Here is a 26,367-nt window from a genome sequence, read left to right on the forward strand (position 1 = left end):
CCTATGTAACTCCAGATATTTCTTAGTTCTTGCAGAAATTTGGTTAATTTTACTTACCAGGAAGCATTCAAACATAAAGATTTTTAGACTTCTTACTTCTGTGGTGAAAAACATGGCAGACTGCACGTTGTCTTGCTGATGTATTGTATACATAAGCAGCAGTGAATTGCATATAGTTTTGGAAAACAATTTGATGGCTTTCATTCATCTTCTCATAACAGTTTGCTATACTTTCCATTTCATTTTGCTTCATATTGTTAAGCTTCTCTATTTGTTAAGTGTGTTCTCTTTTTCCTCTAAAAACAATTTGGGTCACCACACCAGAGGCTGCAGTTGGCCTGGAGCTGACATAAATAATCGTGAACAAAAAAATCAGGCTGATCAAGATAAGCATGTTCTCAGTTTTGCTTTATGAGGTGGAGCAACGAGCCTTCAAAAATGATATGTAAAGACTGCTGCTTTTTTTTTTTTTCCTCTTTTCTTTTTTTCCCTTTCAACATTTGCATTAACTAGCAAAACCACACAGGCAAGATGATTAAAGAAGCTTTAACACATAAGAGACAGCTTGAAGCAGTAGTGAAGCCCTAGGTCTGGATCTTTCTGCCAGATGAAGGCTGATCCTTGATGGAATCTGGCTCTTTGACCTTACTGGAGGGCAGCAGAACAACACAGCGTACCCCAGAGCTGCAGGGAGGATCTGGTTTTGTAAGGCCCAACACACCACCATAATGAACCAAGGTACAGTTCACGCTTATTCCTTAGGGTTGTTCAGTACAGGATACAGAATTAAAGGAATAAAGAAAAAATTAAAAATGAAAAGCTACAAAAAGCAAATAAATCATCCACCAGGATACAAACTGCAACTGCTGCTGAGTTGCATTGCATATTTGACAGTTGTTCAATGACAAACCGGGTGTAGAACACTGATCTCGAGCTAGCTATCAGAGGACAAATATGAACATATTTAGCTCTACCAGTGCCAGCAAAAAGGATGAGTTTCAAATGTACTTGTCTTGCTCTACCCTCAGCTCAGTAAGGATGAGGCTTCCTGATTACAGCCATGCTGGCCAGGGTGGGAGGTCAGTCACACTGCAAACAAGCTGACATTTCAAAGCCAGAGCAAAATTTCTGTTGTTAAGGAAATGTACAGCATGACTGTACAACAGTAAGGAAAGAAAGCATTTTCCTCTTTTTTTTTTTTGTAATAATTGAGGTTCCTGAGCTGTACAGTGGCTGGTTAACGGCTGGAAAGATAATTAATTACACTGAATTTAAAAGCTATCAGGAAACTTAGGAAAGAGAGGAAGTTCTTTTTAATACCTGCAGATAAATCAAAATAAACTGAAGTACTCCATTCATGTTTATTGTTGGGTGTAAATCTCAGGACATATCTCATCTAAGGTATAAGCCAAGCAAGAAGACTAAAGAGTGTTTCAACAAACCCTGTGGCGTATTGTTTTGAAGATGAGCTATGACGATAGCTAGGCTGGGGAAGGAAAAATGTGTTCTTCTAATTTTCAGAGCAGCCATGGAACTGTTCCACTGTTACTGCAGACAACAATCATTATACTTGCACAATAAATAGGTATTAAAAGGAAAGAGAGGGTGCCCCATGTTCCACTTTGGTCTTCCTTCTCCACAGCCTTGAAAAGGACAGTAATATTTTCCTATCTTTCAGGCCACTGAGGAGCTGTAAATTAGCTCAGGAAGAGCTAGAGACCGAGACCTGTAAATGATTTCAAAGTTATTATTATTATTATTTTTCTTTTTAATAAAAAAAACCCACAACATTGGTATCTGACACCAATATATACAAAATAAAATTCTACATCCAAAGCAAAACTAATGATTTATTTTGCTGAACAAAACAGAAGAGCACAAATTACTTTCTTTCATCCTCATGTAAACAATTTATGGCTGAAAAAGAGGTCTAGAGAAGATACAAGAAACAAAGACTCAAGTAACAGGCACTACAACTGAAGAAAAAGTTCTAGCTGGCACCCACGTCAGCATTTGTGCAAGAAATGAAAGAACATATTGTCTTGCCACGTGGGTTCTCAGGCTTCAGCTTGCTCACTCTAGCGGCAAGGATGTTCTTCTGCTGGCCAGCCCTCAAATGGAGGATTCTTCTACTGACACAACACTTCTGTATTAGCAAGGAGTTAGCAGAGGCTTCACTAATTAAAATCAAACTTAATTGTCAACTTTCAAACTCAGTTGTCAACTTGAGTCCTTCTGTGACTGAAAATTATAGGATATACATTTAAGATAGAGAACAGACATGATAGGCTTCAGATCCTCTTCATTCCAGGCTGTTACCCACCTGAAACAAATGATATAAAATCTCCGTGAAAAATGAAATACAGAGACCAGACCTGAAACGAGTTGTAACTTGATTACCCTGTTCCCTTCAGAGCAGGCTGGGATTTCTGAATGCTTCATGGTTCAGTACATAGACAGTAGAAGTGAAGGAACATCTTCTGAGTAAAATAGCTAATACGTTATTCATGACTGATTCAGTATTAATTTAAGCCCAATTCTCTTAAATGAGCTCTGTGTAGAAAAAAAATAATGCGGCTTACTGAAAAAGAGAACTTGTATCTTCACAGTTCAAAAACCATTTTCAACCACAATGAGAGTTCCCTTTTTTTGGTTACCACAAGTGGTTTCGCAGTGAATGGACTGGTCTTTTCTACAGGTCCAGCCAGAAAGGGTGCTGAGAGAAAGGAGCCTTTCCTATTTTTTTTGGTCTGTCCTTCTGCCGCTCTGTTGACATACTCTCTGAGTGCAGTGACACTAATCATACATTCACAGCTGTGACCTCCCCAGCCATGTTTATGTGGTTGCTGTAGTGATGTCTGTGCCTCTACCATACTGTTTCATTTGCCATTGAATGAGATTGAAGACAGAAGTTAGTTAGGATTTATTTTTCATTTTAAATTTCATTTCCCATTAATCTTGCTTGTTCTTCAATGTAATCAACTGTCACTTCGCCTTATGGAAAATAAGAGAATCACACTGTATGACCTGAGGAAAAGAAGAAAAATCAAGATTTGAGAAACATGGTGCTGCTTGGAAAACCAACTTATTGCATTCAGACAGTTCAGAAATTCAACAAAACTCTGAAAAAGTCTACAATTTGTGGCTCCAGGGCAAGAAACAGAAGCTCTTCCTTACCTTTTTATTTCATTTTCAATTGCAGAACATTATTTCTGAAATTGGGTTGATGGTTAAGCTCTGAAACTCAAAGCGTGTAACTTTAGACTAGTTATGGAATTCAATTTTCAGCTTGCTAAAAAAATTACTGAGAACTGTAGAAGGCAAACTTCAGAGAGACAAAATTGCTGTAAAATGTAGGTCTGCCAAGGATCATAAGATCTGTTCGTTAAATAGGTATCGATATTACAGACCTGTAAAATCATGACACTTGTTTATATTCATATGAGTATATCATTTCCAACGTACTTGTTATGAAAGTTAATAGCTGCTTCCCACAAGTTTAGAGGCATCAGGAGTGGGCAACACAGTTTGAAGCTTCGTACTACAGTAGGAAATTCAGAGGGAAGCTTAGGATAAACAGTGACAGCAATTTCTCCTAAGAGGCCAGAAAGAGCATTGCAATTTCTTCAAAATATAGTCAGATAATTCTGGCTTTGCTCAACAGAATTTTACTTAAAATTGGATATTTTATTCAGGAATAACAGCTTTTTGATGATACGACTGCAAATGTAAGCACTAAAGGCATAAACCTATTTTTCTTTGGGTCCTTCTTACTCATCACCAGATACTGATATTTCCATTTCACTTCAGGACTCACCGCTTTGCTGTGATACAAAAACAGAAACAGCTTTTGCATAATTAATGAAACACGGGATCTGAAAATAGTTCTTTTTCCTTCCCTTTCCTGTCTACCCCATTAAAAAAAGCAAACAAAACCCAAACAATAGAGCCTGAAAGTTGAAGGCCCTTAAGAATAGCTACAAGCCAGCTGGTGTCAAAAGAGCAGCATGAAGCAAAAAGCGTCACAACTAAAATCAGGACTCTGTTTGAATGGAAGGATCTACACAGTGAGAAACAAAAAGTTACCAGGGATGAGGAAAAGAGCAACAAATGCATTGGGGCAGAGACATGAGGATAGTACCTGCATTTACTGTTGAAAAGTGTATTATATTCTTAGCTACTGTAACCACCAAGACAGGTACTTACATTTCCTTGAAGCAGGATCTGGCTATAAAAATAATTGTTACGCAAGGAAAAAAAAAAGAAAATGCCTTGTAAAGTGCTTCCATGTGTTTTATCTCTTTACATACGTTTTCAACCAACGGAATGCTGCCAATATTCCTTAGCTAAAATATTTCCCCTTCTAGTAAAATATGCACATACTTATATAGTAAAGAAATGAAGACTGAAGAATCTGTATCTGATAAAAATACTTTGAAAGTATCAATTCCTACTGTTTGCTTTTCCTTTACTGTAAAGGCCCATGGCACTTCTGTGAAACCTTCATGCTGAGAAGTCCTGTATATATATATATATCAGGATTTTCTACTACTCATTCTTCCTCCTGTTTTGGGACATATTTACCAGCTCTTTTAAGCATGGGAAAAGGGGCTGCCATCTGTTTGTGCCTGACCTTTTGGAAGATATGAAGAGAAGTCAGCGGAGCTTCATACAAAGATTTGTGTTAGCAGGTTTTCCCCTGGTGCTTCTGTAGTTCCCCTCCTCCTGTGCTACTTCAGTTCTTTCAATACGAAGTATATCACCATGGGGGTGTTGCTTTGTCTTCCAGATGGACAATTGATTTATCAGAGGAGGTAAAGCTGACTTTATCACAGAACTGTAGCTGTAGGAAGGGACCTCTGGGGATCATCAAGTCCAATCCTCTGCTAAAGGAAGTTCTCTCACATTTGTATGGTACTTCCCGTGTTCCTCTTTGTGCCCATTGCCACTTGTCCAGTTTCTACACAAGGCTGAAAAAAACCCCATCCATTTGACTCCCACACTTCAGATATTTATAAGCAGTGATGACATCCCCTCTCAGTCTTCTCTTCTCTGGGCTGAAAAGTCCCTGATCTTTCAGCCTTTCATCACATGGGAGATGCTCCAACCTCCTCATCATCTTCTCTCTCTAGAAGTTCCCTGTCATTCTTGAACTGAGGAGTCCAGAACTGGACACCACACTCCATTGGCCTCATCAGGGCAGAGAGAGAGGATCACCTCCTTCAGCCTGCTGGCCACACTTTCTAACACACACCAGAATCCCATTGGCGTTCACCTTTGTCCTCAAGAAGTGTGAGCACTACTTCCATACAGTCAAAGCCAGGCTGGGCACACAGCAGCTGAGCTCAGTGTCTTTGAGCTTCGAATGCCTTCAGCATTCGATACTGATGTGTGGGGTGAAGCAGGGCAACAGCTCTGCTGCCAACAGGCACTGCCTGCACACGGCATTTCTTCCCAGCATCTTCCCCCTGGGAGCTCACAGTTCCCAGCGCTGCTCGCAGTGTTTAACCTCCAGCTGCACGGAGGGCGATGGCTGACACCCACTCCGCCCCCCATTTGACTGTGCAAAGAGAGGGAATTGCTTCTGTACAGCAAGAACGCATCATTAACCCCCAACGTAACACAGCATGCGGTAATGCAATTGATTATTTGCATGGTGAGGCACAAGGAGACATTCTCCTTCTAATGACAAAAGGTCACAAAGGTTTTTGAGTTACAAATTAAATCATGCTTCACTCTAAACTGGTCAGGAGCTCAGCTCTCGAGGTGCTGCACTGCATGAAGCCGGGCTGCCCCGAGTCGCCACTGTACTGTCGAACTTCACCTAACATTACTGCCGTTTGCTGACAGCTCCTAGCAGAGACCTCCTTTCTCAACTGAATGCACCGAGGCCCCGTTAGTGCTTTCAGACCCGAGAGCTTTTCAATCAGCGAAAGGCCCGGCCGGCTGCCCCGGCGGCCTCATGAGCACTGCATCCCACGGTGCCCCTATCTCATTCCTCACTCCTTCTCCCTCCTCCTCCCGTCGCACTCCCCGCCCCGCAGCAGCCGCCCGGCCGGCCGTGCAGGTATTGCGGGCAGGTATTGCGGGCAGGTATTGCAGGCTGGTATTGCGGGCAGGGCAGTGCGGGCGGCGCTCCCCGGCAGCTGGCGGGGCGAGGAGGGGCCGGATCGGAAGGCGGCGTTGTCCCGCACGGCGCATGGTCGCGGCGGCGGCGCTCTCTCGCTCTCTCTCTCTCTCACGGCCTCCCCTCTGGCTGCCGCGCTCTGTGGTCTCGCCCGCCCCCGCTGCCATGTTGGATTGTGCGGCCGCCGGAGCCGGGCCGAAGTTGGAAGTTTAGTGCCGCTCGGAGGGGCGGGAGCCATCGGCTGCGGCGCGGAGCTGCCTCCTGCTCGGTGCCCCCCTCCGCGGGCCGCTTTCCGGGCCCCCCTACCCCTCCGCCTCCCTCCTTCCCCGGCCTCGAGAGGGAGGCTCCGCGATGCGGCTGCTGTGAGTGAGGCCGCCGCGGAGGAGGAGGAGGAGGAGGAGGAGTAGGGGGCCGCGGGCTCCAACGGTCGCAGGGCAGCGCCGTGCCGGCCCGGCCATGAGCGGCGCCCCGCAGCAGGCCCCGCAGCCGCGGCGGGTCACCAACGTCGGCTCGTTGCTGCTCACCCCGCAGGAGAACGAGAGCCTCTTCAGCTTCCTCGGCAAGAAATGCGTGGTGAGTGCCGTGTCGAGCCGAGGGGCGGCGGCGCTGCCCGGCCCCGGCCCTTCCTACCCCGCGCGCGGAGGGCCGGGGCCGCGTGAGGACGGCGGAGGGTTGCGGCCGGGCGCTGCTCTCCTCCCTCCCTGCCCCGTTCCCTCCCTGCCCCGTACGCGGCTCTCGCACGGAACTTTGTCCGGCCCGGCCTGGCTCTCTGCCCGGTTGGGGGCTTGGCGGCAGGGCCCGGCCTCTGCCCGGAGCGTAGGGGACGCAATGAATGGCGGCGGGACCGTTCGCTCGAACCCTCGGGCCGGCCTCACCTCTCCGCAGGGCGCGCGATGGGGGCTCCGAGCCGCCTGGGCCGGGACTGCGGGTGTTGCGAGGAGCCGAGCTCCGCTCACCCCTCACACCGCGGGGAAGCTCGTTGGGGCGGCATGGGGGCTCTACACGGCCCCGGGTGCACCTGCGGCACGACAAAGCGCTGGAAGGCCCGTGTCCACACCGGGCCTGCCCTGCCCCGTACTTAGTCCGTGTGCTCAGGTGCTGCACCTCCAGCTTTAGGCTCAAAATAAATCAATAATCATAAGGCAACACAGAAATCTAAGCAGAAAAACCTTCTGGTGAATGCGTTCCCAAGTATGTCACTGAGTTCTGCATTTTTGGAATACCCTCTTGCATTTTAATGTAGAGTTGTACTCATCTGCGTTTAAAAAAGAGCGACAGAAACTGCTTGAAGCCTTTAAAAGTTAGCTGCAAGTTTTAGGAGAAGTACAGCTCATCTTAAACTTTCTGTGTTTTTTGAATAAATGCTTCTCTTTTACTTTCTTTTTTTTCAAATGGCCACTTGAAGCCATTCAGAACTGTGACCTGAATGTCTTCTGATGCTTTGTGTGCAGTGCTGGGTTACTAATGCCAGGCACCCTGATGTCCTGCTGTCATGCAGTGACAGGTACGTCATGAGCATGAGCTCGTGTCTCAGAGCAGGATATCAGCACGGCCGCAATGCTTCTGCATAACTCTGGACTTTGAAATGGTGTTGTTGATCGAACTGACTCCTGTAGGAGATGCAGTAGCTGAGCAGGAAGTAGGCGATGCTGACGTTGGGTGAGTTAAATAGGATGTTGTCGTAGTAATTACACTGGAATGGGTCAGAAGATGTGATCGTGAAACACATCAAGAGGGGCTTTTTTTTTTGGAAAGCAATAAATCTGTAAGAAATCTGTAATCAAGCTGTTTTTCAGGCACACATTTCATGTGTTAAATTCCTTTGCAGAATAGTAATAATAATAAAATAGTAAAACTCTAAATTACAAAAGCACATGAATTTGTGTGAGTTTGTTTTTCTACAACTCAGAATTTCTTGTCAATGGAATGCGTTATGCTCAGCTTTAACACTCACCTACTCAAGTTCTCAACTTTCTGCATAAATAGCACTTAAGGCAGACTTATATCAGCATAGTACCTGGGTGATGTGATCTGTGGCGTGTTGATAGCTTTGTAGATGTGACTCTCTTCATGTTTTACTTGAATTTATGCATCCTTAAGGCTTCCACTGAATTTTGGATGACATTCCAGTTAAAGCTTTCCTGATTGTCCCAGCCACTTCCCTTTTGTCCCTTGTCCCATGTAGTCTCCAGGTTAAGCATAGGCTCATGTTGTAGTTGGTCTCTGCCGTATCCTTGAGGGCTCGAGTCCAGAAGCTCCAGAGATCACAGAATCACAGAATGACCCGGGTTGGAAGGGACCTCAAGGATCATGTAGTTCCAACCCCCCTGCCTGGCAGGGCCACCAAACATACACCTTTACTAGATCAGGTTGCCCAGGGCCCCATCCAACCTGGTCTTGAACACCTCCAAGGATGGGGCATCCACAACCTCCCTGGGCAGCCTGTTCCAGGGCCTAACCACTCTCCTAGTGAAGAACTTCCCCCTAACATCCAACCTAAATCTTCCCTCTTTAACTTAAAACCGTTTCCCCGTGTCCTGCTATTGTCAGCCCTTTCAAAGAGATAAACCAGACTTGTTGGGCTGAGCCAAAAAGGCGGCAGTAGGGAAACTGATTCATGAGCAAATCTAGTCTCTCTATCACAGGGGTGGCAGCCTCTATCAGAACAGTGAAATGGGCACCTGGGGATGGTCTCTGCTATCGGGTTTGAATCCAGAATGTCAGATCAGAGTCTAATGGCACTCCTGGCACTATCGACCTTCTGACTTGACTGTATCTCAGTGTTAGCATGTTGTGCTGATGAGTGCCATCTTGCTGTAATACACGTGTTATTTGATCTCTTAATATCCATGCCTGAATTATTCATGAGCAAAACTTAATAAATGGTAGGGGAGGAACAATATTGCAAGTTTCTTAGGATGCTGCAAGTTCGCTTTCGCACAGGCTGGTCCATCTGTGTTCCCAGACTGCTGCAGGTGGTGATTCTGCTGGTTCAGGGCATGGGTTTGATGCTGTGCGTGATGTTTCTGCCCTGCCAATATCACTTCAGGTTACGTTTTATATAACCCTATGTTTATGTGACTGGGGCAATGAGTGCCAGAGGAGCAGTTGAGACATGAGGCTATGATACTAGATACTCTTTTTATAGTAATAACTTGTGGTGCTCTTGTGGAGGGCATAGTGCTGTAAACAGGCCTGAGGTTCTTAGATAAGAAAGCATGTGGCCCTCTGGACCTGATCTACTTCAGCAGACTTGCCTTTGGCTGTGTTTGACTGGTTACAAGGCCAGCTACATTGAGATTGCACTACTCAGATTTTATTCTGTGGAAGAACAGTGGAATTAATCATACCGACTGAGTGTCCACAACCTATGAAGTTCAGTACTGACATAATTTCAATGACATCTTAAGTCATTATGACTGATAGATGTGATGGAAGTGGGTGAAGAGCCATAATTGTGTCTGTGTGGGTGGGACTGATACCCTTATATGGAAGACTACTGGTACTTAGGGGGTCTCGTTGTTTAGTAGGCAAATCTATGTAAAGGTTACTGATCTTGGCTTTATTTATTTATCTGTTTATTTCTTTATTTTGCTGAGATATAAAATGCTTGTCTGAATTGGTAAGCAGTTACAGCATCTTTGAAAACCTAATTTGTCAGGGGGCTAAAACAAGCCATTGACTTGCAGTCATAGCTGTAGCTAATTTAGTTTAAATAAGCCAAATGTAGAACTGCTTACAATAGGTGACAAGCATTTAGGCAGCCAGGACTTTAGGAATGGATTTAAAGGTAAAATAGTAGGTGTCCAATTAATTCTTTATAATAAAGAAGACTCTTCATTAATTTGCATGGTTAATAGTGCTAAGTAACATCACTGATGAAGAGTTAGTGTTCATGCAGAAACAGTTTTATGCTTGTTAGAGACCTCAGGAAATTAAAAAACACATGACAATTGTGTAGTTGACAATGCTGGAAGCAATGGATGGGGCATGGTTATCTTATACTGCTTAGGAGTGGGACTGAACACTTGAATAAGAGCAAGCCTAAAGACAGCTAATTTCTAACATCTTTCTGTAGTTAACGTGGTAAACAGGAACTGGTAAAGAATGCAAAAAGTGAAGTGACACAGCAGTAAACCAAGAGAACTATTTTGGCTGCTTTTAAAATGCATGTGACCAGAATGAGATAGTATGTCAGAGCCAAAGGACGAGTTTCAGGAATGCTTCAGATAAAACAGAATTAAAATGTGAATGGGAGTTTCAGTTCTTGATTGATAAGAATTAGATTTCTCCAAGAAGGGACTTGTAAGATTACTTGTGCTTATGATAGCATGAACTAAGACTTGACAGCAGACTGCAGGTCAGAGTAACGTGAAGCCTCGTGTGGCAGGGAAGTACTGGGGCTCTATCACTTTGAGTTTATGCTGTGGGCTGCACATCCGTGAGGGTACCAGAAGAGCTGAGGCTGTTGTTTGTAAAGGAGTTATCTCTTGAAGAGGTGGGAGGAAGTTAGTCATATGTTTAGATGTGCTGATTACTTCAGGTTTGTATCTGGTCTTAAGTGAGATGTGGAAGGAGAATACAAAGGGTAAAGGGTAGGGTCCTGTGAAATACAAGAGTGTTGAGTTGAGCCTGAATTTCTGTGTGTCTGTCCTATTCTATCAAAAACTGTGACTTCTTCAGATGCTTCTTTAGTATCCACTCTAGTCATATCCCTAAGCAGCATGACAGGGCCAACCTTCTAGAGAGAATCACAGTGTATTTTGACTGTTCCCCCTGAACCAAATCTGTGCCTACAAAAAGTGATTTTCACAGGACTGGGTCAGGTGGGACTTCTCAGAGCAACTCAGTGTCCTCCAACTGCTTCCTTGTATCTACAGCAGAGATGTTTATCATCCAGTGTTTCTCAATCTTATTTTCCTTACAACCTGCTATTAAACAAGGACAGTGAATTATGTAATAAATAATTTACTCATGGCTGAGACATGTTTTGAGTCCACACGTGAATGCTCTACAAGATGTTGTGTCTTGTATCTGAATGTATTTGAGAGAAAGAATTGGTTCATAAAAAGTACAGTTTAGTTCAGGATAAGAGAAATTCCAGTGTTTGTGTTCCAGAATTGTTAGTGGCGATCACTGGGTCTTACCTAAACACAAGAAAATGATTTACAGTTGTGATCTGAATTGGTCTGTTTGGCTGTAGGCACTATAAATGTCTGTTAAATCATGCTAGACACCAAATATTAGGTGTCTTGATGTGCAAAGTGAGTCCTACTTTGTTAGGAAGTCTTGTGTTTGTAGGCATAGAGGAGGAAATCTAGTAAGATTTGACTGGATTAAGTATTGCAATCCACTAAGGCTTCAGAACTCTTGCGTCCTCTTCTGAACTACTTTGTAAACCTTTTCTCTTTCACCTTTTACCTTTTGCAGGTAGTAGAGTACCAGAAGTCTCCGTGATTACTCAGCTGGTCACAGATACCTGTCATACTCCTGATAATGTGCTCTGGAATCCTGTAGGACCCAGGCACGGCAGGATGAGAGCAATTTGTAGTCGCAAGCAGTTGTGTTGTAACTTAGCTGCCCTTTGCAGCTAAGAATCAGGTGGAGGAATTTGGATGAACATTCATAAGATGTTTTGACTACAGGATTTCCACCAGGATGTCCAGCCACTGCTTGTTTAGGAGGACACCTAAGGATGAGGTAGCTCTTAGAAGATAAGACCGAGTTTATTATTTCACGCAAATATGTAAATTGGAAGACTGTAGTTTGTTGCTGCTTTAATGATGAATTTGTGATTTCTGTGTATTATCTGGTCATAAATATTGTGTTGAATCTTCTTGTCAGAGTGTTTCCTCTGGGATTTTTTCTTTCAGGAGTCTAACATGAGCTGGATTTGTCGTAGGCAGAGTGTATAAGGTCCTTCTAAACAAATCTCTTGTCAGAATTGAAAAAGTATTCCTTGTATTCCTGGAGGTTATTCATGACCTTTATTGCTCGGCTGTTGGTGTCTCCACAAACTGCAGGAATTAAGAATTTGTTTGCCACCGTTATTGCTGGTTAAGAGCAGCTGCACATGGCAGCAGCCGCTGGTAGCTCAGCACTGAGCTGGTTGAAGTGGTTTGCATCTGATGAGCGATTGTCTCTGAGAAACCTTGTAGTAGTTCAGTAACCAGAAGGACAAAGGGCTTGATTTTTGTGTCGACTTGTAGGCAGATCTGCCTACAGTGCTAATAGCTTTGGTGAGCTTTTTGATGTTTTATTTGAGAATGTTTGCAATTCACTTAAAGGAGTGTGGTAACATTTACAGTGTCCTCTCTTCTAGAGAGCATGTTTCATAGACTTGTCTCTTGAGGAATCTTTGCAGTACAGAAATAAGACTTGGTGTAGTGCAGAGCACTCGTGATTTCATGACCTAATACCTAGATAATATAAAGGAAGTAACAGAAATGTGCCATGAGCACTAGACAGAGTGCTAATAATGCTTATTAGTTGGTTAGGGTAGGATTTCCTCAAGAACGGTTGGCATTGTTTTGCTTGGGTACTGAGGAATTTTCTTAGTTGGCCAGTTTTTCCTTGTAACAGTAAATCATACAAAGTGGATTTAGGGGAATTTGAAATGTGTCTTCATGGGTGGTTTTAAACAGGAACACCGTCAGATGCTACAGAGATGATTTCGTTTCTCAGTATTATTGTGGGTATGCTACCATGCTGAATCCTGTGGCTTCCAGTCCTGTTGTTTCTTTCTGGGTAATCAGTAAAATGGGCAAAGTAGCTACACGGTTACCTTCCTGAACTTTTCGGCTACATTCTAAAACTCTCAAGTGGGCTGTGATCTTTGTGTGACAGGAGCAGAAGGGCCAAGTGGGGAAAGATGCAATGCAGGCAGCTTTTACAGAACTGCTCCCTTTCTTAATTCTTCAAGTTGAGTTGGTACTTTCATCTACCTTTGAGTTAACGGTAGGTAATTTCTGATACCTCTTCATGTCTATGCAGCACATGGCACTTTATATATGCTTAACAACACATCTTACAAATTACTCAGTTCCTGTAGATTTAATGTTCAGAAAATATCATTGCTGGCAAAGAAACAGCAGCTGCAGAACTCCATGACATGCTGACAGATCTGCAGATTTCAGCTCACCGTAGGCACTTGCTTTCATACATGCATCCACATGTTGGTGAAGCACTTTTCTCTCTAACGTTTAATCAGGTACCTTTAAAATCCTTACTCCTGGCAGCTTTTTTCTTTTTAACTTTTCTGAGAAAGTGTTAATGGGTTTTCCAGTTCTCCAGTGTGTCTAGTTTAAAGCTGAAAGATCACACTGAGGCTTGCTAATCAAGGTCATAAGCGTTTCCATTTCTGCAAGATTTCACACACTATTTCCCCCTTTAGAACTTTATGTGTAATTCAGAATTCCCCTGCGTTCATCTCATTTCCCTTCAAAGTGAATGTGTTATTTTGCCTATTTCTCCCCATTTTTAATTAGCCACTGTGCAGCATAAGAGCAGTATAGTCATACAGGAACCTTTTTGTGCTCATTAAGCATGTTTTATATGCTGAGGGTACTGTGCCTGCAGTATGAGTAACACCAGCCTACTGAAAGAAAATACAGTTTTCTGCTCTTCAGACAGCTAAGAAAACTGTATTTCATTATCTGAACAAGAGTGGAAGGATAACTGTTGCCTCTACGTTTGCAAATACTTTCAAAATACATTTGCTTTTAATGTCATTGATGATGGCTTTCCCAAAGTTACCCAAGACAATTGGGAGTATTTACAAGAGAGATTAACTTAAAGTGTGGATTCCGAAATGACATACTCTGAATATTAAGTAACCAAACCTAATACTTATCATTCTGTCTAGCAAGAATATTTGAATATGCGAGCTTGTCCCTAAATAGTAAATGCTTGAAGTGACTGCCAAGAGATTTATTTACCCATATGTGATACATGGATAAGAAAAGAACAGAGTACTAATTTTTGTTTTAGTATCTTTCTAAGGGATAAAGAAAAGTGTAAAATGTTTTATAACTTAAGACTGCTTCTGTTGTAAGTTGTACTACCAGTGGCCTTCTTAAAGAAAGTATTTTTTCTATATAGGAAATCAAACTCTGTTAAGATTTTTATATAGCAGATTACTGCGAAGTTGTTAATGATACTTGAGACATCAATTTGGTGACTGTTGCTCTTGTAAACTCTGTTCTGCCGGTTTGCTTCAACATCCTGTGCTGTGACCTTTGTCCCCTGAATTTGGTATGTTTGCATCAGGGGCTCCTTCCATTCCCTCATTACAGCATTCTTTTCTTTTAACAAGATTTCTGCCTTTTTGTACCAGCAGGAAGATCTCCCTGTTTCCTCTTTTCCATTGGTACCTCGGCTGCTTTGTGAGAATACCCCTTTTTCCCTGCAGCCCCTGCAGCCAGAATGTGCACAAAGGCATCCTGACAAAAAGGAGAGTGTCTCTTCCTCACTGTTCTTCCCTCTGCTCCCTTATCACTTTGTTCTTTATTGCACAACTGCTTTGTTCCTGCTGATGAACTGGGTGTCTCATCTGGCATGTAGCCCAAGCCATACCCAGTGCTGGGCTGGACACAGTTTGTATTCTCCTAGCTCAGCAGAGCGTTGCATGGGGAGAGGAGACAGTCGATGCTAACCAGCTGTTCTCTGCTGCTTATGTACAATGCACTTCAGCCTGAGATATGCCCATTAGCCATTTTTCCTCCTATTTCTCATTGCTGGCCCAAAGTCACTGTTAGCATTACTGTAGCAAAGAGAACTTTTGGATGAGAGAAGGAAAAGTAAAACCTAACTGTGATATTCCTCAGGCTTGCACTACCCCACCCTCCAATGCTGTTTCTCCAGGGAGGACCAAGCTCTCCAGTTTGGACGCTGCTGTTTTAAGAAACTGAATGCTGGAAGATACAGCTTCAGCAACTGCAGACTCAGATTTGAAACCACAGAATTGCTTAGTGCTGCTTTGAGTGAACTCTCAGTTATTTCCTGTTCCTCTAACATGTGACAGCTCTCTCTGAGCACAACTGAGATGTGGTCATTCTTTGTAAGTAGACATTTTTCTCTCTTGCTCCCCCTCAGTCAGCCAAAGCAAACAGAAACATCACTTTGCTTATGACACCAAATATACACAAAGACATCCAAATATACTCATCTATGTAAAACTGTTCTTGATTTTTGTGGTTCTCAGACAAGAGAGGAGAGAACGATGAACATCCTGTGGTGGTATGTGTTGTGTGCAATGCTGCAGTCAAGGGCTTCTGCACGTGTCTGCAAAGGAGGAAGCTGTAGTTTTTAACAAACTAAATGTAGGGTTGTCTTTTCTTTGTCCTTAGTTATTAGCTTCTCAGGTATGAAACTTGTTGTATAAGTCAGCACACAGGACGATTAGTAGCTATTATTTTTTTAAAATAGTTAACTGCCAGATTACTAAAAACTTACAGGTTTGGTGCTTAATTTTATGCAGCTTTTTATCAGCCAGTATTTTTTGGCTGTACAACATCATTGTCATTTGTATCTTTCATAAAGAAGTTGACTGTGTTGCACTGTAAGTTGTTTTCAGTTTGGGTAACCGGGACTTTAAATTTAGAATTGTATAAGGTTTTAAAGTGTCATCACAACTGAAAATACTTGTAGCTTTTAATTTCTAAGAACTCGGGAGTGATTCAACAAACCATCTGTCTGTTCTTTAAAAAATAATAATAATAAGGTTGAGAGATTTGTTGTGTTCAGGTGCCAGTATTTACATACTTCAGCTTACACTTAGAGCTTCTAACTGCAAAAATCCTGCCCTTCTTGCCTTAATTCAAGGCTGTGCAAGGTGCAACATGCCTAGATGCTTTTTGGTTGTTTTATAAGCTGAGTTTAGTGCCGAATGTTTTCCTATGTTATGGAGCTCTTATATCTTGGCTTTCACTTCATCTTTTTATGTCTTTTAGGAGATTTCTCAGTGTTTTAATTCTTAATTGAGACATTTCCTTAGCAGATTATTGGAATATCTGTGCCCTCTGCTGCCTGTAGACAATGCATCTGGTCTGTTCCTCTGTTCTCTATTTATAGCATTCAGAATGAGGTTTGATTATTGAACAAATGTTCTGGCTGCAGCCTCAGACTTCACCCAATGTAACCATCCCTCACACTGGCCATGTGGATGGTATGTGGTCCATATATTTCTTTCCCTGGGAGCCAGAATGGCAAGCTCAGATGTAAGATACCCATGCAGGATACATAGGAGCTTTGTGCAAGGAAAATGCATCCTGTCCTTTCCCTCACCTCTGGTCTGTCAGTCAGCCGTGCTGCTTTTATTGATGCTAACAAAACCTAAGTAGGGCAGTAACATAAACTCAGGCGCTGTCCTGTGATTGTCTGTTGTGTTTAATTTGTTGGCATGCTTCCTGGCATAGATTTAGGTTATACTAGCTAGTACTCACCCAAATTAATGAGCATGGTTTTAGGAAAGGAATGATGGTATAAACATGGTTTCTAGTAGTTGGTATGCATACGGCAATCTTTGCCCAATTAGTGCTGTGTTGGGAGTAGCGGGAGCTCAGCTGTACAGTGGTGAATTCTGCTCTACCATTTGCCATCAGGTCCAGAAAGTATCTCTGATCCTGGCTGGTGCAACCTCCAAAAGCTACCAGGAGGCAAAAGCAGTGGTAATCAGGAGAATTTAATGTCATGTCTGTTCTAGTACATCTGTTAGCATGTGTATTGTAATGGCCAGCTCTGCTGCTCTCATAAGTGTCCTGCTTTGACATCAAGTCAGAGTACTGGGAACAACAAAATTCAATCTTCTCTCTGCTCTCTGAAACTGCTTTTGGAAACCTGAGAAAATGTAGGTGACTGGAAGTTTCCAGCAGGTGAAAGCTTGCCTTTGCATGTAGCAAGCGACTGCAGTAGCTAGACTATCAAGTGCATCTCACATACTGTGAACACAAGCTCATAAGGCTCCCGATCCTGTTCTCTGATTTCAGGGAGGAAAAAAAATAAATATTTTGCTTCTTGTAACAAGATCTGTCTAACTTGTAGCTGTTCTGCAGACTACATTAGGTACAGCAGGGATGACCTTAAGGGCTGCTGCATTTCACTTACTGTACTACTTGATTACAAAGCACAGGCCTATCAAGAAAACAAATTCCCAAAAATTTCTTCTCAGGGCTTTAAATTAGACCTCACAGAAGAAGGGGGTGTGCTGCTGAGAAACAGAAGAGTCAGGGAACACTGTCACTTTAGGAGGCAGTGGAAAGAAACCTCAGATTCTGAGAGGATTTCTCCATGAAAGTAATGCATCTGAAAAAACAGCTGAAGTGCCTCTAAACCAATAGCAGGAGAAACTGGAAACCATGATGCAGTCATCACGCTCGCAGGCCCTCATCCTGATGGGGGTTTTCAACCACCCAGATATCTGCTAGGAAAACAAGATGGTGAGCTGCAAGCAGTTCAGGAGATTCAGGAGATTCTTTGAGTCAATTGGTGACACATTCCTGGTTTGAGTATTGGACAGACCTATCAGAGTTGAAACATTACTGGATATGGTGCTCACCAAAGCCGAAGAGATCATAAAAGAGGCAGCTTGGGCTACAGCGACCATGTCCTGCTTGAGTTTGTGATCTTGAAGAACACAGGCCTGGCAAAGAGCAGAGTCAGGACCCCAGACTTCAAGGAAACAAACTTCAGGCTGTTTAAGGAATTATTGTATGAGATCCCTTGGGAAACTGTCCTTAGGGACAGTGGATCAGAACAGGGCAGGCAGCACTTTAAAGATGCGTTTCTGAGAGTAAATTGCTCTTCATGCCCTAGGATAAGAAATCAGGCAGATGAAGCAGTGAATCAGCATGGCTGATCAGGTAGGGGATAAAAGGGTAGGAACAGGCAGCAGAAGCCAGGATGGGTTTCCTGGGAAGAATATATAGATGCTGTATAGATGTGCAGGGTTGGAGTCAGGAAAGCTAAGGTACAGATGGAATTGAATTTGGGGAGGGATGTGAAAAACAAGAAGGGATTCTTAAGATACAGTGAACAGAAGAGATAAGCGAAGAAGAGCATCTCTGATAAATGAAATGGGAGAACTGGTCTCGCCAGACATGGAGTTGCTTAATGAGTTCTTTACCTTGATCTTCATCTTCAGTCAGGGAACTACAGGATGCTGAGCCTCACCTCCATGCCTGGGAAGATCGTGGGGTGGATCTTACTGGAAAAGATACTTAGGCACATGCGAGATGAGGAGGTGATCAGAGATAGCCAGCACAGCTTCACCAGGGGCAGGTTGTGCCTGACCAGTCTGGTGGCCTATGGTGGGGTGACGACATTAGTGAACAAAGGAGGGACAAATGATGTTGTCTGCTTTGATCTGTGCAAGGCCTTTGAAGTGGTCTTGTGCCACATCCTTATCTCTAAATTGGAGAGATATGGATTTAGAGGTTGGACTTGGATGGTTGTTGCCAACAGCTCTATGTCCAGGTGGAGGCTGGTCATGAGTTGTGCCCCCCAGGGATCACTCTTGAGGCTGGTGCTCTTCAGCCTTGTTATCTGTGATGTAGACAGTGGAATCAAGTGTACCCTCAGAAAATTTGCTGTTGACACAACAGAAGGATCAGGGCAATGCCAGGTATAAGTACAGGATGGGAGAAGAACTTATGAGCAGCCCTGAAGAGAAGGACTTGGAGGTCCTGGTAGATGAAAAGCTGGATGTGAACCATCAGTGTGTTCTGAAGCCTGGAAGGTCAAGAGTATGCTGGGCTACATCAAAGGAGGAGTGGCCAGCAGGGCAAGAAAGATTATTGTTATGAGCCTCATCTCAAGTACTATGTCCAAGCCTGGGGCCACCAGTACAGGAGGGATACAGAACAGTTATAGCAGGTCCAGAGCAGGGTTACAAAAATGGTCAGAGGTCTGAAGCACAGCTCCTGTGAGGGTGGGTTGAGGGAGTTGAGCTTGATCAACTTAGAGAAGGCTCTGGGGGACCTCGTGGTCTTCCAGTACTTCAAGGAAGCTTATAAGCAAAATGCAGACTGACTTTTTACACAGTTTGATAGCATTAGGGGAAGGGGGGAGAGTGAAGGGCTTTAAACTGAAGGAGGGAAAACTTAGATGTTAGGAAGGAATTTTTTTTGCTCAAAGCACGGTGAGGTGCTGGAACAGGCTGCCCAGGGAGGTTGTGTGTGCCCCATTTCCGGAGGCATTTCAGGCCAGGTTGGATGGGATCCCGGGCAGCCTGATGTAGTAGTTGGCAGCTCTGCTTATGGCAGGGAGGTTGGAACTAAGTGATCTTTAAGGTCCCCTCCAACCTAATCCATTCCATGATTTTCTGATACGTGTAGTTATAAGTATTTCAAGAAGAAAGTTCCATATGTCTTCAAAGACTCTGGAGATCTGTGCTGAGGTCTCTTGAAATCTCCATTGTGGTTGCACTTTAAAGAGTTCCTGCAGCTTTCTGGAACTCAACTTATTCCCTACTTGAGATCCAGAGACCGTGCTAGGGAAGGAAATGGCATCATTAACGACAGCTTAATCACTGCACACTGTCTGTTTTTGTGTTCCACCATCATCTTTTTGTTCTGACAGGGTTGTAAATGCGTGTATGGCTTCTGTATCCACTAGGTCTGATGTTAGAAGATGTTAAAGCTGAAGTACCTAAACTCTTGAAGTTTGTAGTGTTTTCTCTAGTGTCCTGTGATTCCCGTGATTGCTCTTCTTCCCCCTCACTTTCCTTCCCCAACCCAGTCAGTGCCTGCCGTTATGTCCGTCCTGGCAGGAGCCAGCCCCCTGGTGATACTTGGTGCTGTACAAGCAGTTCTGCAGCAGCAGGCTGTCTTTGCTTCAGAGTGGAAGGGAGGTGATAACCCATCATTTATAAGCTGAATGCTTTTCGTCTTAATGTTACAATGGTGAATTGCATTTCAATTCTGGCTGCAGTAATTGCTATAGAAATGAAATGTGCAGGTATTGGTACAGTGCTATTGTTGCATCTCATTAGGAATAACTTCTGCAAGGTCACCACATGCAGGCAATCACAGATGCAGGTCTGAAATAGCAAAAGGTGTTCTGTAGTTAGCTTGAACCTAACAAACAGACCAGCCATAAATGAGATTGCCTGCTGTGTGTCATCAAGGCTGTTTCTCATATCAGATGTATTGAATACTTTATTGAAGTGCAGCACGGTATGTGCACTGTTAGAGTATTCTGATCCAAAAGTGAAGGAGCTGACATGTCACCGACTATGGAATTCTTCAGAGGACTGGAATGTCTGTTGCAGACACGCAGTGCGTGTGTGTGTGGGGATCAGCAGAGGTAGCAGTCTGAGTTCCAAATGAGCCCTGTAGAGCTCTGCAGTTCTGTGTTAACATTGCATGTCTCACGGTGGGCGGCAGAAGCCTTCTGAAGGATGCATCTTCAGTTAACAAAGCTGTTCTACAGGACACATTTGTTAGTGAAGTTGTGTGAATCTGCTTCATCTTCTGTCTTTAGTCCATCTGCCCAGGAGTGGAATTTGGTCTGGAAGAAAGGAGGGTTTTTCCACCTCAAATTCTATCAAATTCTAGCCCTTTTACTGGCATAGCCCCATTACCAGCTTTTTATAGGAAGATCAATGTTTTTACCACAGTGTTTCTGGCAGACTTAATCTAATGTTTGTAATACTGAACCTCTAGCAACTTCTTAATGCACTGATATTGTGTAGGAACCACTCTCATAGTTATTTCTTCTAACAAACTGGAAGAGATCCTATTTCTATGTGTATACCAAGGGTTAGGCTGTTTTGGGTAGGCTGCTCTATCTTAAAAGAAGTTGACTATCTGATTTTCTCAAAACTGTGTACTCCTGGGGCTGATGGTATTTTTCATAAATATCAAGAGCATTCTGTTTCTGTGCTAACAGATTGAGGCTGTTAAGTACAGAGAGCCACTGATGTGGTTAGCTGAACATGAAGGGAAGAGATATTCATGCAGAACCTAGCAATCCAGTGTCAGCTCTGGCATGAGGAACTGCTTTCAGTCACTGGATCTTAAGCTGTATCAGTGCCATAATGAAGGATTGTTGCATTTCAAAGTGTGTTATACTTCTCGAAATATGTCACTGTCATTAGTAACCTTTTTTTTTCTGTTAATTGGTTACAGCCAGTATTAATGAGCATTTTTATTCTCTTAGCAGGCATATCATTGTACTACGCTGTCTTTATACTATCATAAAAGTGCTGTAAGTGATTACATAAATGAGAGCTTCTGAAAAGTGGCAAATGTTTGACCTGACAGAAAAGCTGCTGCCAGTTGTTTGAGGCAGAGACGTTGAGTTGTTTGAGGCAGTGACGTTGAGCTGTTTGAGATAGTGATGTTGAGCAGGTTCACCTTATTGTCAGTGATCCCAGAACAGGTGGAAGGATTTGTGGAAAAAATGCAAACTGAAGTATGTAACACTTCCAATCCAATGCTTGATTGGTGATAATGGCTGATGGGCCTACCAGTGCTATACAGACCTGTTGTCTCAATATTTCATTTTCATTAGGATCAAAAGCAAAGCCGTGTTAAGGTCTTTTCCATTAAGACATTCTTTTGTTTCAACTGGCTCTATTTCAGACAGGGATCTCTTGGAAAGAGTCCAGCGGAGGGCCACAAAGATGGTGAAGGGCCCGGAGCATCTCCCCTATGAGGAGAGACTTAGGGAACTGGGTCTGTTTAGCTTTGAGAAAAGAAGGCTGAGAGGGGATTTGATCCAGGTTTATAAATACCTGAGGTGTGGGAGCCATAGTGGTGAGGCTGGTCTCTTTTCAGTAGTGCATGGGGATAGGACTAGGGGTAATGAGATGAAACGACAGCATAGGATGTTCCGCACGAATGTGCTGAAGAACTTTACGGTGAGGGTGATGAAGCACTGGAACAGGCTGCACAGGGAGGTGGTGGAGTCTCCTTCTCTGGAGATATTCAAGACCTGCTTGGACGCCTAACTGTGCAACGTGGTGTAGAGAAACTGCTTTGGCAGGGGGGTTGGACCCAATGATCTCTAGAGGACCCTTCCAACCCCTACAATTCTGTGATTCTGTGATTAATTCAGACAATGATCACTAAGAAGGCTAATGATCAGTTTCTGTCCTCCTAAAATGTTCTTCGAAACAGATTTTCTACCCTAAGATTTGAAAAATGTTTTAAACTGCTGTTTTAATGTAAATTGCATTGGTGACTTTAGAATCCATAAACTCTTATACTGATCTAGTCTAATACTGATAATCATTCTTGTAAGCTTTGCTTCTCATGCAACATGCAGCACTACTTACCTAATATTTTGGGTAGGGTAAAATTATATTATCTGCTAATTCAGACAGGTACATAGTTCTAATATGCAACTTAATATATTACTGCTGCTAGACAATGTTTAAAAGTTATACTTAAGAATGGGGAAGCAACAATGCAGAGGGGAGAATTATCCTCAGGTTTTGTGGAGTTGCTCTTCTGGCCCAATTAAACACAAATATTGAAGAATAAAAGTCACAGTGTCACTATTCCTCAGTTCTGCCTGTAGTTGCTAAATACAGCTGCTATGTGTAAGGTTGTGCTGACGGCCCGCTCCTATGATTTTAAACTGGGAATTGGTGGATTTCCTTTGAGGAGAAGAGTTGAGTGCAGAGGAGAAATCCATCCTGCTGCCCTTCCTACAAAGTTTTTGTTGTATGAATGAGCGTATTTCATTAGCTGTGAATGGGTAGATTCTTTACAGTTTTGCTGTTGTGGTTTTGCCTAGCAGAGCAGACAGCCTCGTGAGAACTGCATCTGGCACCCAGAGGAATTACAGGGGAAGAGTTGAAGCTTATGGGAAGGAGCTTTCCCATTCAACAGTCATCTGCACATTTATTTTTGGATAGTAGGTAATAAGTTTAGAAAGGAAATTGTCAACTCCATTGTCAGCAGGTTTCTATTTGCAACTGTCTTTTGTTCTTTTTTTTCTTCTTTTTTTAAGTCCTGACTTGGCAGAGGTCACTTTCATCCATTTCTTCCCTGCCCTGAAAACTGAATATTGCAAGCTCAGCAGCTTATCTTTCCTTAAGTTTTTTTTCAATCAATAAACTACACCCAACTGTTACCTTTATACTGTTCATTTGGGTGGTCCAGAGGGAACACTTAGCAGACGTACAAGTTGTGCAGGGGGGCCTTTCTGACATGGTAGAAATGTAGGGTTTGTAATACTGAGTGTGAGTGTCACAAAGAAAATCTTTAGCTGCCGAGCCCATGCTATAGCAGATGGTGAGGGTAAGCTCTTAATGCAGTTTCTAAGAGGTATTAATAGTAATGCCCAAATCCAAACTAAAATATCCCTGTATGTTTCATGCAGCCTTTTTCTTAAGAGGAAGAACCGAGGTGTATGGGGAAAATGATTACTTGTATTGAAGGGCTGTATTGGAATTAGCCTGCTCAGTTTTAGAAACTGCTGCTATCAGGTGGCTGACTAGAAAGAGATGGAAATGAATGATTTGCATTCAGGATGAGGTCTGTGTAGGCTATTTTGTGATACCAATTCAAAACTACTAGAATTTGTTTTCATTCAAGTCAATTCAAGCTCATTTTATGCTCCACAGTGCATTGGCAAATGCAGTGCTTTGAATCTGCAAAGTAGAAACTCTTGTAAGTAATGAAGTTGTAACTGTTAGCTGTAATAAATGTCATTTTAATCAAGGGTGTCCTGTATGGTGAAGGGATATCTCCATTTCCTTGTCTTCATGGTTATAGTGTATCTGAGACTTTCTAAAACAGTGAACGGGCTATCAGACAGTAATTGATGTTAAAATAGTTGTTGATATTCACACACTGTGGAGAGAAGTTTCACATTACTAGTGTAGTCAGGCATTGGAATGCACTGCCCAGGGAGGTGGTGGAGTCACTGACCATGGGAGTGTTCAAGAAACGTCTGGATGTTGTGTTGATGAATATGATTTAGCTGGGAAGTATTGGTAATGGTTGGATTAGATGATCTTCTAGGTATTTTCCAGTCTTGATAATTCTGTGATTCTGTGTTAAACTGTTTTAACCCTTGCTATTAGCAAATTAGATAATGTAGCCTTCCTCTCTACTCCTCACCCCAAGTAATGGATTTTGATCTGGCAGCATTATGCTGTTTTCATGTGCACCCTATGGAGGTGGAGGTCACGATCTCTTCCGTAATACAACCGAGAAAAATGAAACACAGGGGAGAAGTGAAGACATAGGTCACACTACTGGCTATTGGCAAGACTGAAATTAAAATAGCAGCATCCCAAGCCCTTGTTGGATGCTTTTGTAATTAGGCATATCCTCTACTGTGAAAGACCTTAGCATTGTATCCCCCAATTCAGCTTCAAATTTGGCTGAGTATCCTGCAACCATTCAATCTTCATGCTTTTTTCCTACCTAGTAGCATACCTACTTTTGAAGGCATCGAAGTGGGAATAATTTCTTTATAGTAATTACACTATTGGGCCCATGCCAACCTCATGAAGTTCAGCAAGGCCAAATGCAAAGTCCTGTATGTAGTTAAGGCAGTCTCAGATACAGTCTGGGTGGAGAATGGCTTGAGAGCAGCTCTGAGGAGAGGGATTTGGGAGTGGCAGTTTTTGAAAGATTCAGTGTTAGTTGGCAGCTTGTGCTTGCAGCCCAGAAGGCCAGCTGTACCCTGGGCTGTATCAAGAGAAGCGTGACCAGCAGGTCAAGGGAGCTGATTCTGTCTCTCTGTGCTCTTGCAAGACCTTGAGTGTTGTGTCTGCTTCTGGAGCCCCCAACACAAAAAGGACATGGAGCTGTTGGAGCAGGTCCAGAGGAGGGCCACGAAGATTATCAGAGGGCTGGAGCACCTCCCCTACAAGGACAGTCTGAGAGAGCTGGGGCTCTTCAGCCTGGATAAGAGAAGGCTTCAGGGGGACCTTATAAGTGGCCTGCCAGTATCTGAAGGGGCCTACAGAAAAGCTGGGGAGGGACTTTTTATAAGGGCATGTAGCTGCAGGAGGAGGGGAAATGGCTTTAAACTGGAAGAGGGTATTAGGAAGAAATTCTTTACTGTGAGAGTGGTGAGACACTGAAAAGTTGTCCTGTGAGGCTGTGAATGCCCCCTCCCTGGAAGCACGCAAGGCCAGGCTGGATGGGGCTGTGAGCAACCTGGTCTAGAGGGAGGTGTCCCTGCCTATAGCAGTTGTTGGGACTAGGTGATCTCAAACACTGCTTCCAACCCAAACCATTCTATGATTCTATGATTATTGATGTAAGAAAGTAAAATAAAAATCTTATTCACAATTATACGGTTGAGTTTCCTTATCTGACTTGTATTATTGTAACTGTTCTGTTGAAATGTGGACTGCTAAAGGAGCAACTAAAACATGCTTTTGTGGCATGGGGAAAATGGAAGGGGAGTTGCATCTCAACATACCCTTATATAAGTGGATTGTGTGTGTTTTAAGGGGCAGGACTCCAGTTGTGCATACCCAGTTTCAAGACCAGTTGCTGGCTATTATTCAAAGAGGTTTTACTTTTAATAGTCTTTTCTCAAATTTGTTTATATTTTGAAGGGAGTTCTTTGTTTCGTGTGGCACTAAGTGGTTTTCTTATGTAAGAGACTTTCTTTTACAATTTAAACTGTTTTGTTTGTGTTCTCTAAGCATCTCAGATACTTGTTCTACCTTCACTTGTAAAGGTCATAAGGAGAGTTCACCTGAATCATACTCTGCAAAGCAAGCTTTTTCTTTTTTAATCTGAATATGAACATTACATTTAGTAGATGCTAAAGAAAATTTTCAAGGGCTCATGAGCATTCCTGAGCTAGGATAATTCAGGAGATCCTGAGGCTTGTTCTGCAGATGTTCTTCAATCAATGTAGCTGTTGCTTTGAAGACTCTTATTTGTGGAAGGGATGATGCATATACCATTGAGTGTCTGTAAAGAACTTCTATAGATCTAACATGTTTTTAAAGCTGCCTATTTTCCTTTTTGTGAATAAAGGTTGGAACTCTAACTGTCCCTCGAAGGCATTGACATATTTTCAAAGTAGATATGAAGATCTTCTTCTGAGAGCCTGCATTAATATGAAACTGAGTATGTGTCCTCTGGAAAAATGTTAGTATTTAGAAGGTGAAATTGTTGGTCAATGCTGAAGAAAGAGGACCTGAGTGCAGGAGAGCAATAGCTGGTAGCAGAGATGAAAATGTTGGCTCAAAGCAGCTGGTTCACTTTATAGCTGGATGGGCTGTATTACAGGGCAAAATGGATTTGAGCCACAGTTAT

At 43.1% G+C, this 26,367-nt stretch overlaps 1 protein-coding gene and 1 long non-coding RNA gene across 5 annotated transcripts in view; one reads left to right on the plus strand and one right to left on the minus strand.

Moving 5' to 3' along the window:
- Positions 1-1,830: 1,830 nt before the first annotated feature.
- On the minus strand, positions 1,831-6,156 carry LOC146762305 (uncharacterized). Its single transcript, XR_014937057.1, has 2 exons — positions 4,634-6,156; positions 1,831-3,027 (listed from the first exon to the last, which is right to left on the minus strand). It is a non-coding gene; the product is annotated as an uncharacterized LOC146762305 (long non-coding RNA).
- A 164-nt stretch (positions 6,157-6,320) lies between these two features.
- The window catches only part of WASL (WASP like actin nucleation promoting factor), a 48,747-nt gene continuing 28,700 nt past the window's right edge, over positions 6,321-26,367 (plus strand). For all 4 annotated transcript variants that reach the window (XM_015853122.3, XM_015853133.3, XM_015853142.3 and 1 more), the window contains exon 1: positions 6,321-6,700. In XM_015853122.3, coding sequence (XP_015708608.1) covers positions 6,584-6,700 — 117 coding nt within the window. In that variant the 5' untranslated portion in view covers positions 6,321-6,583. The remainder of the gene's footprint in view (positions 6,701-26,367) is intronic.

This window comes from Coturnix japonica, chromosome 1, assembly GCF_054131305.1.
Source record: "Coturnix japonica strain WE chromosome 1, WE-NBRP24, whole genome shotgun sequence".
Taxonomy (NCBI): Eukaryota; Metazoa; Chordata; class Aves; order Galliformes; family Phasianidae; genus Coturnix; species Coturnix japonica.